The sequence below is a fragment of the Gadus morhua genome, chromosome 13, assembly GCF_902167405.1.
Source record: "Gadus morhua chromosome 13, gadMor3.0, whole genome shotgun sequence".
Classification (NCBI taxonomy): Eukaryota; Metazoa; Chordata; class Actinopteri; order Gadiformes; family Gadidae; genus Gadus; species Gadus morhua.
Genome location: NC_044060.1, coordinates 14807909 through 14827908, shown reverse-complemented (window position 1 = coordinate 14827908; position 20000 = coordinate 14807909). Strand labels below are relative to the sequence as shown.

At 42.2% G+C, this 20000-nt stretch overlaps 1 protein-coding gene across 1 annotated transcript in view; it reads right to left on the bottom strand.

The window, feature by feature from the left end:
- LOC115557813 (potassium voltage-gated channel subfamily D member 3) overlaps window positions 1–10416 on the bottom strand; it is a 58931-nt gene extending 48515 nt beyond the window's left edge. Inside the window, exons 1-2 of the mRNA XM_030375911.1 lie at window positions 10066–10416; window positions 8009–9181 (exon numbers count right to left, since the gene is read on the bottom strand). Coding sequence (XP_030231771.1) covers window positions 8009–9108 — 1100 coding nt within the window. The 5' untranslated portion in view covers window positions 9109–9181; window positions 10066–10416. The remainder of the gene's footprint in view (window positions 1–8008; window positions 9182–10065) is intronic.
- Between the last annotated feature and the right edge of the window lie 9584 nt (window positions 10417–20000).

Below are 20000 nucleotides of genomic sequence, written 5' to 3'. Positions count from 1 at the left end.
ATTTGTGTACATTTGAGCCCCTCCCAGTCAGTAGGCGGGAGATTGTCAGAATAAAAAATGATACAGTGTTCTGTTCAACTGGCTGCACATCTGTTTGACACAAACTAGCATAGCAGGGCTGGCTGGTCGCTGTGAGTGGGCAGGCTCTTGAGAGTGTACACTACGAGCTAATTGAAGGTTACAACTTAAACAGATTGTATGCAAAGAAGCTTGATTATTTAATGATTACAGTGAATATGTTTTTAATTGCGGTAAATAGACATCTAATCACAGCAAATATCAATATTAGCTACTTCAATTGTACAGCTAATTGGACAAATCGGCATGTCAATTGCATAATACATGATAATTAGATGTTGTTTTTACCGTATGCTGTATGCATCCATAATGGCTGGCATAAGGACAGGCAGTGTCCGTGACCGACCCCCGGATAAACAGTTCTGAGGATGAGGATGAGGCCAGGTAGTGGTGGGCCCTTCCTCAGCAGTGGGCGGCTCAATCACAGTCAATTGACTTTTCCAAACAATGGACACTAATCTGGTGAAGGGGACAGTATTGCCACTATGTTTCCACGAATGTGTCAGCATATAAAAACATCCTAATAGCGAGCTATAACTGTAAACCCGAAAGAATAACAGCCATGATAATCGAGGCAGAACGCCTTCATACCATCCGATCCCTAATTTTAAGGTATAAAATGAATGTGCGACAAGAAGATTAAAGAAAGCTGGGTTCAATGAGGAGACGAGAAGGTTGACAGGCTGCTGGCCTGTAACAAGGCAGGGATGAGTCCGCCTCTGTCTGCTACCGCGTGCTCCAAAGGTGTGAGCATATCGCTTGCGATTAAGTCAGTATCATGGTTTCTGCACTCCCGGGGACCTGTGTGTGTTCTGCGAGGTAAGCTACTGCATCCCGAGACTTGTACGCAGCCTGGTTTCACCGTTTTTGCAGATACCCCTCCTTTGGCACAGACACTACACGGCAGGTTATTAGTACATGTATTTTACCTTGCCGTGACTAGCGGAGCAAAGCATTTTGCGGACTGTATAGCAAGATAAGGGCAGGGCTTCTAAAAATAGCCCTCTCGATCAGAGGAGGACAGCACGCCACACACTGCATCCTTCAAGGTGCTTTGTTCTTTTTTGTTGAGCGTTGATACACTTTTTTTTTTCCTGATAAAGGGATGGAAGCTCTGTCATTTGCCATTACCAGCTAACTCAAATTCTGGGTCAGAATTAGATGATAATCTCACTTACGTTGTTAGAAATATGAGAATATATAATTATGCAGCTCCAAAGAGGATGTGAAAGGTTGTGAATAAATTGTAAACTATATTGAATTTTGGTTTTAGGACCTTGCTTGAATCTGATTTGGAGGTCAGTGAGATTCTTGTTGAAACTTTCCCAAAAACCAATTACCTTAGACCACACCATCCGACCACATCCATATAAACACAAAATCTAATCCAATTTAGGCCCAAATGTCAGACTCAAGACTTTCATAAATGGGTATGAAGCCCCTACTATCTGACTACATCGTGTGTCAGGTGAAATCAGGCCAAAGAACGATACATCAAGGTTGATGTCGCCTACGATTGAGTGCCGTGGCTTGAGATACAACTTTGAAGCCTATGAGATAATTTAAGGGAATCTGGAGATAGAAAGAGAGCAAAGAAAGGATAAATTATGCAGCAAAAAATATCTGTCATATAGAATAGTATATCGGAATGCAATTGCTGCAGTAAAGAGGGTGTGCGTGTGTGTGTTTGTGTGTGTGTGTGTGTGTGTCTGTCTCTGTGTGTGTATGTGTGTTGAGAACAGTTGTTGTCAATGTATTTGCATATATGCACACAATAAGGAGATTAATTAGTCTTCTCATTTAACTTGAGACTGACAGCGGGTGAGTGCAAAAGTGAGTGAGAGAGAGAGAGAGAGAGAGAGAGAGAGAGAGAGAGAGAGAGAGAGAGAGAGAGAGAGAGAGAGAGAGAGAGAGAGAGAGAGAGAGAGAGTGACAAAGAGTGAGCGAGTGCCAATATAGACGGGGTCATTAGGCTTTCTCGACACTGCAATCCTCCTTAAGTATAATTCTTCCTAAATGAGTTTAGGTGTTAAATGAACCTCGGTTGGAGCTAAATTAAATTCCACAGCTATCATTAGAAAGGTTCCATTAAAAAGCCCTGTGTTGGGAAATTAGCTCGCAGTGCTCCTTGGCCAGATAACAGAAGGAATATTACTAATTTTCTACAAAGGGAGGCTTGCTCTGACCCTTGGGGTCCCGTGAGCAACAAAATGTCCCATTAATTCTCTCTGAAAGCAGGTTGCCATTGAAGAATGCTTGGGCTGCACCACCGACTCAAGGTCTGGGGCGGATGGAAACTTCCCGCTGCTTATAAAACATGCAGCATTGCATCCAAATTCTTATTCAAGGTGTTGCTGAATTATTAACCAAATTATGCGCTGTACTCCGCTCACAAATTGACACACAGCCCGTAACATCATCTGTGTCACTCAAGCCTCTCGCATTCGGAACAAAATAAAGTAATTAAGAAACAGTATGATTTATCATGACATTTGAAAATAGGAAGATAAGCCATATATCAAAACACAAATATGTGCATATAATGAATCACAATAAATACACATGAAATACTTACTAAATTAGTCTTTAGAATAACATTTATAAAGTATAAAATATAAATCATGTTAATGAGCCCTCCCTGAATTACTCAGGTTGGGAGGGTGTCTGTTCTTCTGCGCAGATGAAATCAAGGCATGATAATGGTTTTCCGACAGTTTAAATATTGAATGGTGGATGATAGGCATTTGACCTATTTATCCTTTATTCTTAAATGCATTTGAGGAACACACACACCACAAATTGGCCTAGTCTCTGGGTATGACCTTCTGTAATAATATGAAGGTGTGTGTGCGCATGCGTGCATATACATGTGTGCGTGCATGTGCGTGTGTGTGTGCATTTATAAATGACTGTTGCATGGTGCATGTTGTCTGAGCAGCGGTTGATCTTGATGATCGAGTCCTAGAGTGGCTGAGGCTTCCTGGACCCTTATAATATAGCGCCACGGTGTCTTAAGCAACAACACTCATTACAATGTTCAGCCCCATTATTGCAAAACACTCTTTTGTGATAGTTACTCTTTCCCTGGGATAGGCACCCATGGACCTCCGGCCTACTTGTCAAAACCACTGAAGTGCCACAAGAGTAAGCAAATGTAATTATGATGTTTGCATTATTTGTTCCTTTGTTTTGCACACTTTAGATCTCAAAACATTATTGCCTGAAATGTTCTTTTGTCCAGTGCTGTTATCACTAACATTTATCAGATGACACTTATTCTTAAATGCATTTGAGGAACACACACACCACAAATTGGCCTAGTCACTGGTATGACCTTCTGTAATAATATGAAGGTGTGTGTGCCTATGTTTGCATACATGTGTGCATGCATGTGCGTGTGTATGTGTATTTATAAATGCATGTTAAACATAGAGAAAATCATATGACATTCATTCAATATGATATATTGTGAAACATTAGGAAGTAGTGAGGTTTGGGAGAGATTTCACTTCCTCTCCCACATTCATTCTCAAGGCCTATCAGCATATTCAAACTAGTGGCCAATGACACACTCATACAGCAATGATACAGCCAATGATACACACTCTCAGTCCCTAAAAGTGCCTGAGAGACATGGAAAACACAGAAGCATGCCAAGCCAAGAATGAGCTAACTGAATGTCTCTCTAAAGGAGGAGCAGTTTATATATATATATAGCCACTGATTAAGGCAGAGACGGGAACATGACCTACATCCATAACAGCGTTTCCTCTCACTTTCTGCCACTTCTCTGTGAATGTCCAGCATCAGGACTCCACAACTGGGAGGGTGACTGCCTCTGGTTATAACACAGTCAGCACTCTTTGTTAATACTCCCCCCCCTCCCGCTATTGGTTTGATCCTTTTTTAAAGAGGGGATGATTGGGAAAAGCGGTGGCATTCATTTGCATACTTAAATATTGCTATTTAGATTAGCAGCTTTTTTGCCTGCCGGTCTACTCATGCATATTGAAGTTGATGTTTGCAAGATTTTAGCGTTGTAAAGAGAGAAATAGAGAAGGAAGGAAATAAAGAAATACAAAAAGATATATAGAGAGAGAGAGACCGGAAAAGGACAGCAGAGAGCAAGATTTTAAAATCCAACAACCAATAAAATCCCCACTCCCTCTCTGCTCCCTCCACACATTTCTCTTATGTTGAGAAGCAATACAGTCACACAACTCTGATTGACAGGCAAGATGGATTTCCCTGAAACAATCCGAGCGGATATGCCATGAAGTTGTCCAAAATCGAAGTGGTCTCATACAGAGACTGGCCCAGTCCACTTGAAACAGATATTCTCACAGACCATTTCACTAACATTTTTCAGATGACACTCAAATAATAGCTCCTAAATCTTAAATACAAGATATTCTGAGGAACAACAATGACTACTCCTGCTAGCCCTGCCATGTATCATGGGTCCCATGACAACTTATACAAATCACACTCACAGTCACAGATGATGATTAGACGATGACGACGAAGAGGAAAAAACACATTGAGACGGATAGCAGGAGTCAGGGGACAGGGGCTGTAGCAGAAAGAGGGCTTACTCCTTTCCCATCATCCTAGTGGATTAGGTTCTGCCACTGCCTGATGGTCGGAGGCAACCAAGCTCCTGATCACGCCAGCCAGCCAGTCCGCCCCTGGCTACTGACTACCCTCGACCATCACAACATGTGCCCTGGGTTCCAGCCCATTACCCAGCCCAACCCCGCGGCCCTGTCTGGGCTCCCACAGAGGGACTCACGGAGGCCAGGTCACAGAGCTGATGCAAGAGTTACGACAATCTGTGCATGATGCATGGTGTGTGTGTGTGTGTGTGTGTGTCTGTGTGTGTGTGTGTGTGTGTGTGTGTGTGTGTGTGTGTGTGTGTGTGTGTGTGTGCTTGCGCCTGTGTCTGTGTATGTGTGTGCGTGCAAGTGTCATTCATGCTTATGAGCGCAAGGACAACTCCTCTGGTGTATGATGTGTCCGAGTCCTTCATTGTTTTGAGTATCACACACGCACATACGCACACTTTTTAATTTACTATGCGGTTTTTGACTCCCAAATAACAGCACTGGACAAAAGACAATTTCAGGCAATGATGTTTTGAGATCTAAAGTGTGCAAAACAAAGGAACAAATAATGCAAACATCGTAATTATATTTGCTTACTCTTGTGGCACTTCAGTGGCTTTGACAGGTAGGCCGGAGGTCCATGAGTGCCTATCCCAGGGCAAGAGTAACTATCACAAAAGAGTGTTTTGCAATAATGGGGCTGAACATTGTAATGAGTGATGTTGCTTAAGACACCGTGGCGTTATATTATAAGTGTCCAGGAAGCCTCAGCCACTCTAGGACTCGATCATCAAGATCAACCGCTGCTCAGACGTAGCTTCACACACCTACACATACCTACACACACCTACACATACCTACACACACCAGGCGTTATAGTACTATACGTGTCCACAGCACAATGCTCTCTGGGACGGAAGGTTATGCTTCTCAGACACTTATAACATAAAGCCACGTTGTGTGTAGATGTGTGGAGCGCCGTCTTGCCAGTGGTTGATTTTGATGATACAACATTGCTCATTATAATGCTCGTACACAACGACGGTACTAAAAAAGTATAACAAATGGGTCGTAGCCATGGGGATAAAACAATCCCCTCCTTCCTAGATCTCTCTTTGGATTGATTAAAATCACCCCTCTCTCTTGAGCTGTTGGGCGTTTTGGGCTACTGTAGGAACATTGCGATGCAACATGGTCACCCTCTTCGAAGAAGATCCGCTCCCTATGTAGAAATAAAGTGCTTGTTCTAAGGTAACGAAAACACAAGGGTTCTTATTCCAATGGGATTATAAACTAATTAAAACATAATTATTATAATATATTACATTTTTGCCAACTACATTCCACTATAGGCAAGTCCATTCTACACAGTGCACCTTTTATATTCTCCACGCCCAAAGACACCTGCTTTGACAGCATCGGTCAGACAATAAATTTAATAACTGTTATGATTCCCTTAACAAGACCCAGACCACTGAGGTTGCTAACGGTACAGTTTTTAGGAGCGGGATAGTTACATTCCTTGGCGAGTTTAAGGTACTGTATGCTTCCTCTTAAGGCTCTTACTCGCTGTAGACTTGCAGTTAATAATAAGCCCCCCGTTCCGGAATCCGACAACGGTGAACACGCGCTGTGAGAGAAGGTTGAGGGTCGCCTTTTTGGCTAACGTGTTAAACAGCAGTGTGAGCTACAGTGTCTCAGTGGTCCCTCCCAGCCCAGTCTTTTTATATATCGATGAAGAATATACAGTCAAAGATTATCTCAGGCAGACAGACAATGGTCTGCATAAAGAGCAGGGAGAATACAAAAGTGGAAAAGACTATATGAATGTATTCCAAACCTAGCATTCTTCCAAACAAAAACAAAATAAAAAAAATAAAAAACTGCATGGTGAATATTCATTGATGTAAACATTCATGTTAACCTTTTGATCATGCCTGTTGGTGGTACAACCTGATAATTCAGGTCCATTCAATTAAGAAGGTACACACCTTTAAGGCCAGTATGGTGCACTGTCAAGTAAGAAACCCCCGTACAAATAATAACGGTGTCACCCAATGCAGTGTCATTTCCTGGTTTTCAAGAACTTGAGTCGGGCGGATTTGAAATAACTTTTTACGAGGGGACATAAATCACTGCCGTTCGGGATGTCGTCTCAGGAAGTTAAGACCAGAGTGGGACTATAAAGCCCTTGTGAGGTACATGTTCTTGATTGGAAGGTGCCTCGCTAATGGCTTCCACAAAAATACGACAAAACAGTGCAGCTTCATTCTTTGGAAGCTTGAGGCAATGCACTTTGATTATTCTGTTTCTCAAGGCAATTCAAAGGGGGCCATACTGTAGCTCTCACACACACAGTGGGACAAAGATGCAATATTTACTCTTGTGCTGTCATCTGTAAAACATGAAGTCACAAATGTTTAATTTGGTCATTTGTAAGGCATAATGTCACATTGGCTGCAAGTCAAAACAACCAGGATGCTTTGTTTACCCTGAAGCTTTGTTTAAATGGCTGCATTCATGTATTTTGAGGAGGTGAAAGTTGCACTCAATGAATAATGAAAAAGAACCTATGGCACAGTCAGCTCACACGCAACACGCAATGTATGCAAACAAATCATGGGATTTCTCATCACTTGCATGCATTATCACCTTTCAGATGACTCAAGCCCAACCCCTCATTAACAAACATGTCCTTATTTGGCTTGTTTTAAGTGAGGTAAACAAAGGGGTTGATACCGCTACGTGAATGCAACACTACCCAGCAATGGCATGACTCATTATGACAGGCTAAATTAAGCTGCAGGACCGTTCATATATTGTTTGAGACAGGCAGGGCTTAAGTGGGTTCCAAATCCTGGTTCAGTTCCGTGGAGAGTCCATTTGTATAAAGAAACACAACAATCACAAACATATTATAGTCACAACCCGGCTAGATAAGGTGTTCAGTTATGCAAAAAAGACACAAAGTGGACTAGAAGGGAGAAGCAGGAGGGTATTATAAAATAAAGAAATTGCCAGTAATAATATAAAATGAGTCTTAGAAAAGTGCATATATGCTTATTGACTTGAGAGTATGTGTGCTTGTGTGTGTGTGTGTGTGTGTGTGTGTGTGTGTGTGTGTGTGTGTGTGTGTGTGTGTCTGTGTGTGTGTGTGTGTGTGTGTGTGTGTGTGTGTCTGTGTGTGTGCGTGTATGTAAACATGCGTGTGCACGTGCTTGTTTGGCTGTGTGCTTGCGTGCGCTTGTGCTTGCACGCATGCGTTTTATCTAGCATCAGTTGGGGGGGGGGGGGGGGGGGGGGGGGGCGAATTTGCGTCCACCTACCCTAACGTCGTCATAGTTACGATGGTGTACCAGAAGGAGGCGGGGATGGAGGTGAACTTGGTGGACGACGAGCCCTTCTCGGCGTAGAACATGACCGTGGCGAAGATAATGATGGCCATGGTGAGCGAGAAGAGCAGGAAGCCCAGCTCCGAGGCGCAGCTCTTCAGCGTGTAGCCCAGGATGCGCAGGCCCTGCGAGTGGCGGGAGAACTTGAAGATGCGGAAGACGCGGAACACCCTGAGGGTGACGAAGGCGCCGCTCACGTCCTCGTTGTCCGTCATCACCAGGCCGATGTAGTAGGGCAGGATGGCCACCACGTCGATGATGCTCATCACCGAGCGCATGAAGTGGTAGCGGCTGGGCGCGGCAAACAGCCGCATCAGGTACTCCACGGTGAAGATCATCACGCACGCCGTGTCCATGCAGAAGAAGGCCACCGTGTAGCGCTCGCCACAGGGCACCTCCTTCTGCTGCGTGGAGGTGCCGCAGGGCACCGTCTCCACCACGTTGGTGAGCACAGAGATGGCGATGAAGAAGCCCGTGACGTAGTAGAAGACCAGCGCCATGGTGGAGGTGTGGGGGTTCTCGAAGGCCCGCCACATGGTCTCGCGGGCGGTCATGTTTGGCAGCTTGAGGTCCTTGTTCTCCTCCTGGTCGTCCTGGAGACGCTCAACGTTCTCCCGCTTGCGATCCTTGTACTCTTCGTAGCAGCAGTCGCCGATGATCTCGGGGATGATGCCGAAGAAGGCCAGCTCCTCGTCGTAGGCCGAGATACACTCGTAGCGCGGGTAGTGGAGCTTACCCGTGCGGTAGAAGTTCAGGATGCTCCGGAAGGAGTCGGGGTCACGGTCGAAGAAGTACTCCTTGGTCTCCTCGTTGAAGAAGAACTCCTTCTCGGAGCTGCCCAACAGGGAGTCTGGGTAACGGTCCAGCGTGGTCCTCCAGGTCTGGAAGCGCCGGCCGCTGACGTTGAGGACGATGAGCTCGTCCTTCCTCTTGCTGTGGTCCCTCGGCGCCACAGGCATGGGGCCGTTGGCCACGGGCATCCAGCCAATGGCTGCCGCCCTGGCAAAGGGAAGCCATGCGGACACACCTGCCATGTCGGAGGAGACTCTCGCAGGAGGTCTTCCGCTCCCTCCGTCACACGCCTCTCGCTTTGAGATCCACTTTCATCTAAACAAATTGAGACATTCAAAGAGGGAATTTGTGAAAAGCCTTGAAAGAATTAACAAAAAAAGCAAACTGGATTAACTGCTATGAGCTACAGTACTAGCTACCAGCTGCATCATTGATTAATTAAGTCCTCTTTTATCTCCTTCCCAATTTGCACCGCCACTTTATTCTGACAATAAAATAAAGGGAGACGTTTCATTGCAATGTCATTCGGCACTGAGGGAAAAGCTGATTTATGGCAACGGGAACACGAGTGCAAGGCAACCAGCCAGACACTGCACTGTTGAAGTCAACGTGAGATAATAAAACATAGGCAAAAAGCATAACTGCAAACATATTTGGTTATTTTAACTGAATAACTGTCACACTCTCAGAAATGAGTCACTATAAATAAAGAAGTACCTAAAAAAACAAAAGGGAAGATTTGCTGACTGCGGTAGCTGTTAGGTTTATGATCTGCCTTTTGCATGTTCTTATTTAAGTCACTTGGGGTGGCCGTATATCGTCAATGACAGTTATTTAGGCTTACAGCTGCAGATTCGGCAACAGTAGGCTACAATATAGTGTGCGTGTGTATGTGTGCGTGTATGTGCGTGTGTGCGTGTGTGTGTATGTGTGTGTTCCATCTATCCTTCATGCGCTTCGCAGTGGGCGATGTATTATTTGCCTGCAGAGCGTAGTGCATACCGCCATGAATTGAAACCTGTTGAATAGTGACAATGTCGTTTCAAGAATTGCCTAAACTCCGACCACGGACTATGATAAACGCTTGAGTTCGAGGCTACCGATAACATTTCTTAATTGCGACCACATTAATTCCGTCACAGCAAAATACGAACGACTTACATTTTGGAGTTTAAATGCAATTAAATAAATAGACTCACCGATATTGTGTCCTGACTCAAGGAGAAAGGGTGACAGGGATCCTAGGATGGGTCCACAGTACCAGAGCGCGGGTCCTCTGGAGATGCATTTGGACTGAATAGTCCACCCGAGTGTCGCCTGTACCTTTGTCCTGAACCCCGCGACGGCGCTGCTCGTCCAATTAAATACGGATCGAAAAATCTGAAATCGATCTCCACTAAGGTGAAGCTGGCTCGCTAAGAGCTCGAAACGCACTTTCGATTTTCTGCCGTTTCCCCAAGAATATTAAAAAGGTAGTGTTGGTGTCGTGCAGGAGCTCTAGTGCGCTCCTTCTCACCCAGAAAGTACTAGCGTCTCCTTCTGTGTCAGCCCGTCTCATTATGCCGCCAAGAGCCCTCCACCCACCACCACCACCGCCACCAGCACCTCTGCTTCCCCATCACAAAGGTTATGAACGCTTCCCTGTTAGCTCATTTGAACGCAGTTTTCTTCTTTCTTTTTGCATGCATACAGGATTAAGTTGCCTGACACCAGTGTGCCTCATTCATAGCTTGTGTCAGAACAAGACTTAGAAATTCAGCTACCCATATGTCCTATAATATATGGTAGATAGAGTTGGCCCATATAAGTTGCTGTTGATAATATAATATCACAAAATACCTTCTAATAGGCCTATTCATAATAAAAGTAAGAAGAAGAACTTCAATGCTCGAAAAATACAATAAATAATTACAATGGTGATGATTATGATAATTGTTGTTCGAGTTACGATGTCATCTTAATAGGCCTTATACTTATTCTATATTCTGAATAGCACAAGGCTGTCATCGCAAATTCGGTATGGGATGTCCTCCATTGTGGTTTGTTCAAACTGACCTTCCACTTCAGACCCCCGTGAACGATGCGTACAGATAGCATCGAAGACCATATAGCCTCGTAGGGAGGCTATACTGTGACTCTCATCAATAGAGCATCACCTCACCTGTACTTCAATCTCAGCCAGTATACACTGGCAGTACACCACCTCCCCCTCCCGCAGGGTGTGCCTGATGAAGACCTTTGAGTGGATGGCCTTGTGTGTGGCCTTTCAGGGGAGAGAGAGAGAGCCAAGACATGGAGAGAGAAAGGATGAAGGTAAGAGACACTGAAGTTAGAGAAATATGGAGTGGAATAGGAAACAGGGGAGATGGTGGGAGAAAGGGTTTAGGGATGAAAGAGACTTGTTTTAAGTCGATGCTGATGGAAATCCTGTAAATTAATATGAAATGTTAGAGAAATGGACTGACATCACTTTTTTAAGTTTAAAATCAAAGTGGGTTTTCTAATGATTGGGAACAGGTAAAGGAGGTAAATGCTAGAGAGAAAGAGCAGAAAGGGAAGACCACCCTTTTTAACCGTGGTGATGATTAATAATAATTCAAATCTATTACATTTTCAGTTAAGGGTAAGTTAGCAAAGGGTTTCATCATAATTGTATTTCCAGCTGCACCTCTGGCCATTTGACAATACTTCTATATTTGTTGGTTATTCAAATTAATGTTTTTTACAATTTCACCTTTACATTTGCACTATTATTATTATTATTTTTTTTTTTTACCATTCTACAACCGTTTTGAAAATGTAGCAAATAGATTTCATAATGTATGATCGGAATTTCCTGTCTTCTGGGAATGTTGTCAAAATAATGCCAGAATGTTGGTGAGGTAAAGGATTAATTGGACTTCATTCCATAGTAATTCAGCCCATTTTATAAGATCACATCTCATTCCAACCTCACATTTGGTAGCAAAGTCACAGACAACCCCATATTGTTATTTTTGCATTGTATTTGTACGTTGGTGTATAGTATTTAACGGCAAGGGTTGGTTCCCATCTTAAAAATACGGTCACTCACTCTCTGGCTCTTGGGGTACTGAAGACACAAATGGGATTCGGAAATATTATTCATTTGATTTAAAGTCTACCTCTCCACTGACTGGCCCCTGGCTGTGGCTGGCATCTACATGGGTCAAAGCCAAACGGTCACCAACACTGCTGGTTCTGATTGATTGACCTCCAGCCTTGGAACAAGTCAATGAAGGAACAACACTGAAGGCCATGCTTCAGCTTCCCACAGCTATTCATAGGAGCTTGTTTCCCATTTCCTCCAAGCCTTTTTCAGATGCTGCTGCTGCCCCTGCCATGTAGCCCTGTATTGCCAATTGATCATTTTAATGTAATAAGCTGTAAGTTAGGGTAATTTCCCTATAGCCACCATTAGAGGAAATAGTTCCAAATCTGTGCACGCTTCAAAACTTGTCCATCTGTAAATATGGGAAGCCCTAAAAGGTGTACAAAGTTTCAAAAGTTATTTTTTTTGCTTTTGGTATAAACTGAATGCTACCAAGCGGTTGCGGTCTCTCTATCCATCATCCATCCATCTATTGACAAATTATTCAACAGTTCACCCATCCGTTTATCCATCTATCTTTTCATCCATCATTTTATTTTGCCATCCCCCAGCCTCTGGTTTCAGCAGATTGCATTATTTTGTTGATAACTGTGTTGCAACTAACACAGTTTGGCTTTGTTTCTGCATTGAATGAAATCTGTCTGCAAACTAAAAAAAAACAATCCATCGGCCGCATGGAGAATATTAAGATCTGATTTCAATCCCTATATGATACGAGTGGTTCCAGTTCATCAATTGGTTATCCACTTGCAAAATGTGTAAAATCTATTGGGAGTCTATTGAGCGACTCACTCAGAGATAAAGGAGATGGTTCCCCGGCATTAAGTTGTCAGTCTGCGCATCCCCATTTACCAAAAGATTTAAAGGCAACAAAGGATGAAAACAGATGAGCAACAGTTAACTCTTATTGTTCTAAAAGCAAAGCACATCTTTTGCCACCCGCAATCAAGCAGCCAAGACAGGGGCAGATCTAGAGATAGAAGACAGAGAAAGCCTGGGTGCAGAGGAGCCACAATGAGGTCAAGGATCTGCCGGTAAAAGACAGCATTGTAAGAGCAGAGATACAGACTTCTCCTAAAAGGTGTCTGTTACAGAAGATGAACTCCTGCAGGAGCAGTAGGGTAAACAGGGTGTAAACCACAGTGAGGACTATGTAAACACACAGAGATATAGACCAGGGGCCCTATAGCTCGGCAGCAGCACATGATGGAAAAAATTTATTATTTTTTCAAAGTGGTTGCCTGAGAGAGATATACAGTACACTGTACACACATGCACACACACACACACAGACACACACACAAAACATTGCGTGTAGAATTGTGTTGAATCTTCTGTCCCACTCACAAAAGATGACAGTTGATCCGTGAAACGTACTTACTTTCATACTGGCCCAATCAGCAAATCAAGCAGAAAAGTGGACGAGGAACACGGTTGAATACAGCCTTGAAGAGACCTGACCAAGGTTGCTTTTCCTTCTGTGGTATTATATTATTAAAGCTCTGAGTAACCAAAAATCCCAAACAATTAGCAGCGGTAATAATCATTGTCCAATACCACAAAAATAACATTGGCCCATAGGCTCTACACATCAAAAAGTAAAAAAAAATGTTTTTTCAGAGGTAGATTGCAGAATATTTTTATTTAACTGGAGCCATTTCATTTGTTCAAGTATGAGACTGTTTACATTTTTTAAAACAAAGAAACATTTAAAATAGAGAAACCCTAACGCAATTTCTTTAAAGTAGCTTCATTGAAGTGCATTCGACATAAACACTGTGACGGTTAAACTGTATCCTCCCCCTTCACCTCACTAAAACCAGTCCCATTTATCCAATGTCTTGGATCTTGCGGAAGCACGGAAAGCCTCCTTCCCCACAGCAATTTCCAGTAGCTCATTCTAAAGGGACCCCAGGGTGCTTTCAGTCAATTGTGCCGTTATAATTCTTTCATCATATTCTTCAACTGCCTCTGGGTCTTCTGCCAGTCAGACATGCCCCTATAATCTGCCAGAGGGGGCCTCAGGGGAGTGCGACCTTTGACCACCCGCCCTGGCCACTGGACGGCTCCATCACTGGATTATGAGAAGACTCTTGCCCTAACGGATCAACAGGGCGCACACACAGTGCCGTATCTCCGGGGAACATGATAGCTCTAAAAGGTGCCTTAGCAATAAAACACCAACAGCGAGTCAGTGTACCAGACCTGATTGTGGTGGTTGGTTGTTCTGGAATTCTGTGTTGGCCAATATTCTACAGTTGGGTGTGGTTACGTTGGTGCAGTGGACAAACAGCTGAAAACCTAGCAACACAGTAAATAAATCTGTCGCAAGGTCCATGCTACACGCGACCTAAGTGTCTGCCACACTCCACCTGGGTGACTTTTATTGGACTCCCACAAACAAGGACGCAGGATTGTGTTGTGTTGGAAAACCGGTTTATTGTAAGGTTTGCAGACAATGATGCATGACCTAGTGCTCCATGTTGCCACACAGGAGCTCTCCTTGAGTGTGGTGATGGCTGTATTGACATTTGAACGTTGATTGCTCAATGTACAGTCAAAGTAGCAACATGTTCTGGTGCATTTATGTTTGAAGTCTAGGAAATGTAGAATACAAAATGCTGCATTATCTGCAAAGTATGCGTTGATTCAGTGGAATCATATCATAATCATATGGTGTAAAACAATGTATATTGTAGTAAATAAAACTCAATGATGTCAGCATAAAAATAAAATGCTTTTCAAATAGGATGTTTATCATACTTCATTGAGAGTAGTCGTTGAGAACTATACAATAGTTAAGAACTGTTATGATAGTTTAAGACATTATATATCTGCATTATAAATGTCTTAACAATTGTACATTTTCAAAGGCCAGAGGGCGATGAGATTGATCATGGTGTAATTCAAATTAGACTGGATATTGAGAATGATTTGTTATTGTTTACAGATTTAGCGTCGCATTATGCAGGTCTGCATTCTACACACGCAGGCATACACACGCAACTCTGTCGCCCCACACACTCCTAATGGATGAACACACACCTCTCTCACAGATTACTATCTCACACCCTCCTCTCACACACGCACACATTTCTCTCTGTCACACACACACACACACTCCTCTCACACACACTTGTCACATACTTCTCTTCCCCTCACACATGTGTCTCTCTCACGCACTCCATCCCTCTCCCTCACACACACTTCTCTCAAACACATTCCTCTGTTTTGCATGTACGCACACACACACACACACACACACACACACACACACACACACACACACACACACACACACACACACACACACACACACACACACACACACACACACACACACACACACATACTTCTCTCGCAAAGATAAACAAGAAAACATGAGTGCACTGCACAGCAAACCCAACATAACCTAAATACAATGTCAGAGACAATAGCAACTGATTTGATTTGGCCAGTGTTTGGATCGGAAGTAGAGTCCATGGTGTTCATGAACAGCAATGCCAAGTATTATTTTATTAATAACCTACGTAATGTTCATTGATGAGAATATAGTGCATTACCGATATTTGCTGAACTTAAAAATTATTAAAATTGCCAGGATATTCTCTTTGGAGAGTAAACCGACTATAGACTTAAAAATAAAGATGTAGCCCATTACTATTCAATCAGGTATTATGTATTTGGCTTACTCTGACTTTCATGACAGTATTCACACTCCCGTAGACATACTCAAAGATTCATCCTATTCCTATTTTTGATTTGTTGTCCTGAAGAAGTCTTGTGATGTGAGACCAACGGGGTAATTGTATTTCCTCCCTAAATCGGCTAGTATGTTCCCCACCTTGCAGCGGTTTTTAAAGTCGGTCATTTGACAGTCGAAAGATGTGAGCTGCTTTCCTCAGATGGGATGTTTTGAAGATTTCAGCGTCCTGTAGTGTGAGCTTGGCATAAAAAAAACATGCTTATCCTCAAAAACATTAATAGCATGGACGTGTTCAACAAACTGACTTCCCCTGGGCGACACAAATAATCTCCATTCCTCTAAAGCATTGGTTCTCAAACTTTTTCTACTAGTGTACCCATAAGATACTTTTCCAGCTGAATACTCTCTACACCGGCACAAAACACATAAATAACCAAAAAATTATGTTCAATAAATTGAACATAAATATTGTCTGTGTTTTCTGTTTGACAGTGTCAACATGAATATTTAAAGTGTGCAAATACTCACAATTTAGTGAGAAACATGGGCCTGTTCTTCATGCAACTGTTCGCTAATTTCTCCCCACAAGAGAAGCACGACACCGGCACAGGGTGAGAGCCTGTAGAGGTGAATCCCATTCCAATATATTATTCCTAAAATGTTGGTGTTTCTGGATGCGCATTCTCTTTCACGGATTCTCCTTTCTCCTTGTTTTCAGATTCACATTTCAACCACTTGTTCACTTTCTAAATGTTCTATGGTCTAGCTCTCAGATTTGAATCGATCGCTATTTTTTTCTTCTTTTTACCCACTGCACTCCAGTACCCCTGGGGGTACGCGCACCCGCGTTGGAGAACCACTGCTGTAAAGAATCTGTTCATGTCTATACAAACAACAAGACCGGTGCTCAGCAATTGAGCCAAAGAGTGACACTTATCTTACTGGATCAATCAAGTTGCGAAATCACCAACAGGAATTATTGATCGTGCCAATACCTTTGCTGGCAAGAAACCCAGTGATAAGCGACTGCTATTTGTTGCTTATTTTAAGGATGTTGTTCGTTTTTTTTAATAAAAATAACTTTTATAGCCCTGCATCTCATTGTCAATATATGAAGGGCCAATTTGTCTCAAACATTCATGAAAGTGAATAGTGTGGTGATGTTTTGGAATAAGATTCAAAATGTTCTTCAAGAAGGCTGCATACACTAAAGTGTCATGGACTGGTACCTGTGCACATATCCCGGATACCTTGTTTATTGTAAAATCACATCTGATACCCAGAGGTATTTGTAATGTTTCAACAACTCCCATTTTTCCTCTTTTCTATTTAGTATCCGTGAGGAAATCTGAGAAAGGATTGGGAACACTGTCAAAACCTCCAACTACACTTCTGCCTGATTCTTCAGGAGGCAACAATTTTAAACTTTATCTTAAAGAATCAATCTGAATTCACTTACAAGACCCTTGTCTTGTAAGTGAAGCTTTCAATAAAACAAAAAAGATATTGTTATCAACACCAGTACACTGTAATTGTGCTATTATAGAGGAACCCATTTATTTTGACTGATCATTTTACATAAACTACTCAAGTAGAGTTTCAGGTTGGACTTCATGTCTAACATGTAAACCTACAGGTTGAATAATCCAAGCTCTTATCCTGAAACATGAGTTATAAAATGTATTTTATTAATTTTCATGAATTCTCGATTGCATAAAGGCTACTTAAGAGTGACCACATAAAATGTGCTGTTTTAATTTCAAAATATTTTAATTTCAAAATATTCTAATATAAGCAACATATTAAGAAAAAGGGGAAAAACCCTAACCCCAACTGTAATATATATGGTCCACTTGGTTGATTGACATACTAAATGTATTGTTATTGTTAATACTATTTTGTGTGTGGTTCAGTAACCACCATTTGCATCTGTTTGGAACTTTTAATTATAAGATTCAAGTTTTGATATGTTACGCATGCATAAATACTAGACAGAGGCATTCAGGCAGAACACCTGGCAGACAGACAGACTGCAGACATCACCTTGATATAAATAGATGATATAGATATGTATAAAACATTAAATCAGGTAGAATCAGGGAAATTTTTGATAAACAAGTTATTTTATACAGTTGTAGGCACTCTAGCCCCTTATTGGAATTGAAATACCACACACACACACACACACACACACACACACACACACACACACACACACACACACACACACACACACACACACACACACACACACACACACACACACACACACACACACACACACTTACATACATGACAAGGCTTTGAGGCTTTGAAGATATTCAGGATGATGTCCAGGTAAATATTGCGAATTCAATTCAATTGGAGGAACAACATTAAATAATGAAGTCGATTTGGGATATGATTCATTATGTTGTGCATTCAAACCTGCCGGAAAATAGTGAATCACAAAATAAAATAGTGATCGAGAGAGAGAGAGAGAGAGAGAGAGAGAGAGAGAGAGAGAGAGAGAGAGAGAGAGAGAGAGAGAGAGAGAGAGAGAGAGAGAGGGAAGGGAGGGAGAGAGGAAGAAAGAGAGGGAGAAAGAAGGCAAGGTGGTGAACTACGTCCGATTAGTTGTGGTTCAGTAACAATAGCGCTTTGACCAGAAAGATGTGATGGTCTGGAGATATGATGGCATTTAAGTGATATTTTCATCAATCTTAAATTATTGAAAAGCACAGGGTGTCCAGGACTTCAATCTGCCAATAAAGTTGAACAAAGACATACAATTTCGATGCAAGGCTTCGGCAACAATATCAGCTATTTTCTATCAAGGTATAAAACATAGTTTTGGCTATTCGGAAATCTATGATTTACAATCTACAACATCAAAGCCAATTAAGAATATATTGGATAAATCAAGAATAAACAAAAAAAACAAAACAAAACATAAATTTACCCTCACATGAAAACAATTGCTGTATTTATCTTAACTGTCTCATAGCAAAGTTGTTCACCCCTCACATTTCCCCATTGTAGCATATTTTCAGAATGACTTGATGATATCATTACATCCAATTTTCTTTAGCTATTCTTATACCTCATTTATAAAAGGCTCTGTCACTAACCTTATTCTGGGGCTTTAATTTCCAACTCAATTAGATTAGACTAAAGTATGACTGAGTACCTAACGTTTTTTGGGGGAGGAAGATTTCAGATTTATTTGTCCAATTTCCTCTCCAGTGGGTAATCGTAGTAAATGTCTGGTCTCACTAAGTGTGCATTGTCCACAGAATTACTATAAAATGTTCCTATTTAGACCGATTTTTTGTTCCACCCCTTGCTTCAATTTACGTTTTACTCTGAATCAGATGAAGCGCAATAAACAAAAGACCACCTTGCCATTATCAAAAGTATAATATTAAACAACTTTTTCTCCTCAATGTTTACATTTGAGAGTTTGCAATTTCCATTGAGCTCCCTACGATGCCTGAAAAGGCTGCACTCTCTAGTTATCTTCACCACCACATTATGTAATTTTGTCCTATTTTCCTTGAATGAAAGGCTCCCTCGACCAAAGCACACCCAGAGCAAGTGAGGCTATCAAACAAACAATCTTCTTCAGCTGGTTTGAGTACTCCTTTGAATCAATCTGTCTGCTGGACGATAATGACAACATTTGTGGTATAAACACAACTTTATATGACCGGTCGCAGTCTTCCTCTCAAGCTGAAGCAGACTTTATAGATTTATGGCCATTGATCCAGATGACCAGCTCAAAGTTAATTGTTATTTTCTAAGACTTGTTGGTGAAACCTAAACACCAGTTTTTCCAATTAACCGTATCTGTGCCTGAGTGCACAATAATCAAGTTCTTTGGTACATTTTCCCAGTTTCTTAAAATGACTGCCTTCTAGTGTTTGGCCTATTCTATTTGACCAGGAGCAAACCTAAAGAGAGAACGTTACTAGTTCCTTGAGTTAGGGCTGAGTTCTGGTATCGGCCCCTAGGAAAAGGAACAGAAAACCCTGCAAGAAAAATATAATAAATATGGTGGATAGGTCGAGATGGTGGTTGGGTTGGGGTGACAGGAGTACCTCTGCAGGGCTGAATCCATAACGCCACTATCTCAAGCTGAGAGAAAAGCACCAGCCCTTTTAACTGAGCCACCAGCAGAATCACACTCTGCCAAGCATGTCCACTGGGATACGCCCACCTGCTCAACCTCCTATTCAACCCAGGAAAGTAAATTACCCACAGCCCGAATATGGGAAAAGGTGCAAATTAATGCATTTATCTGGCATTTAATTTGCAAA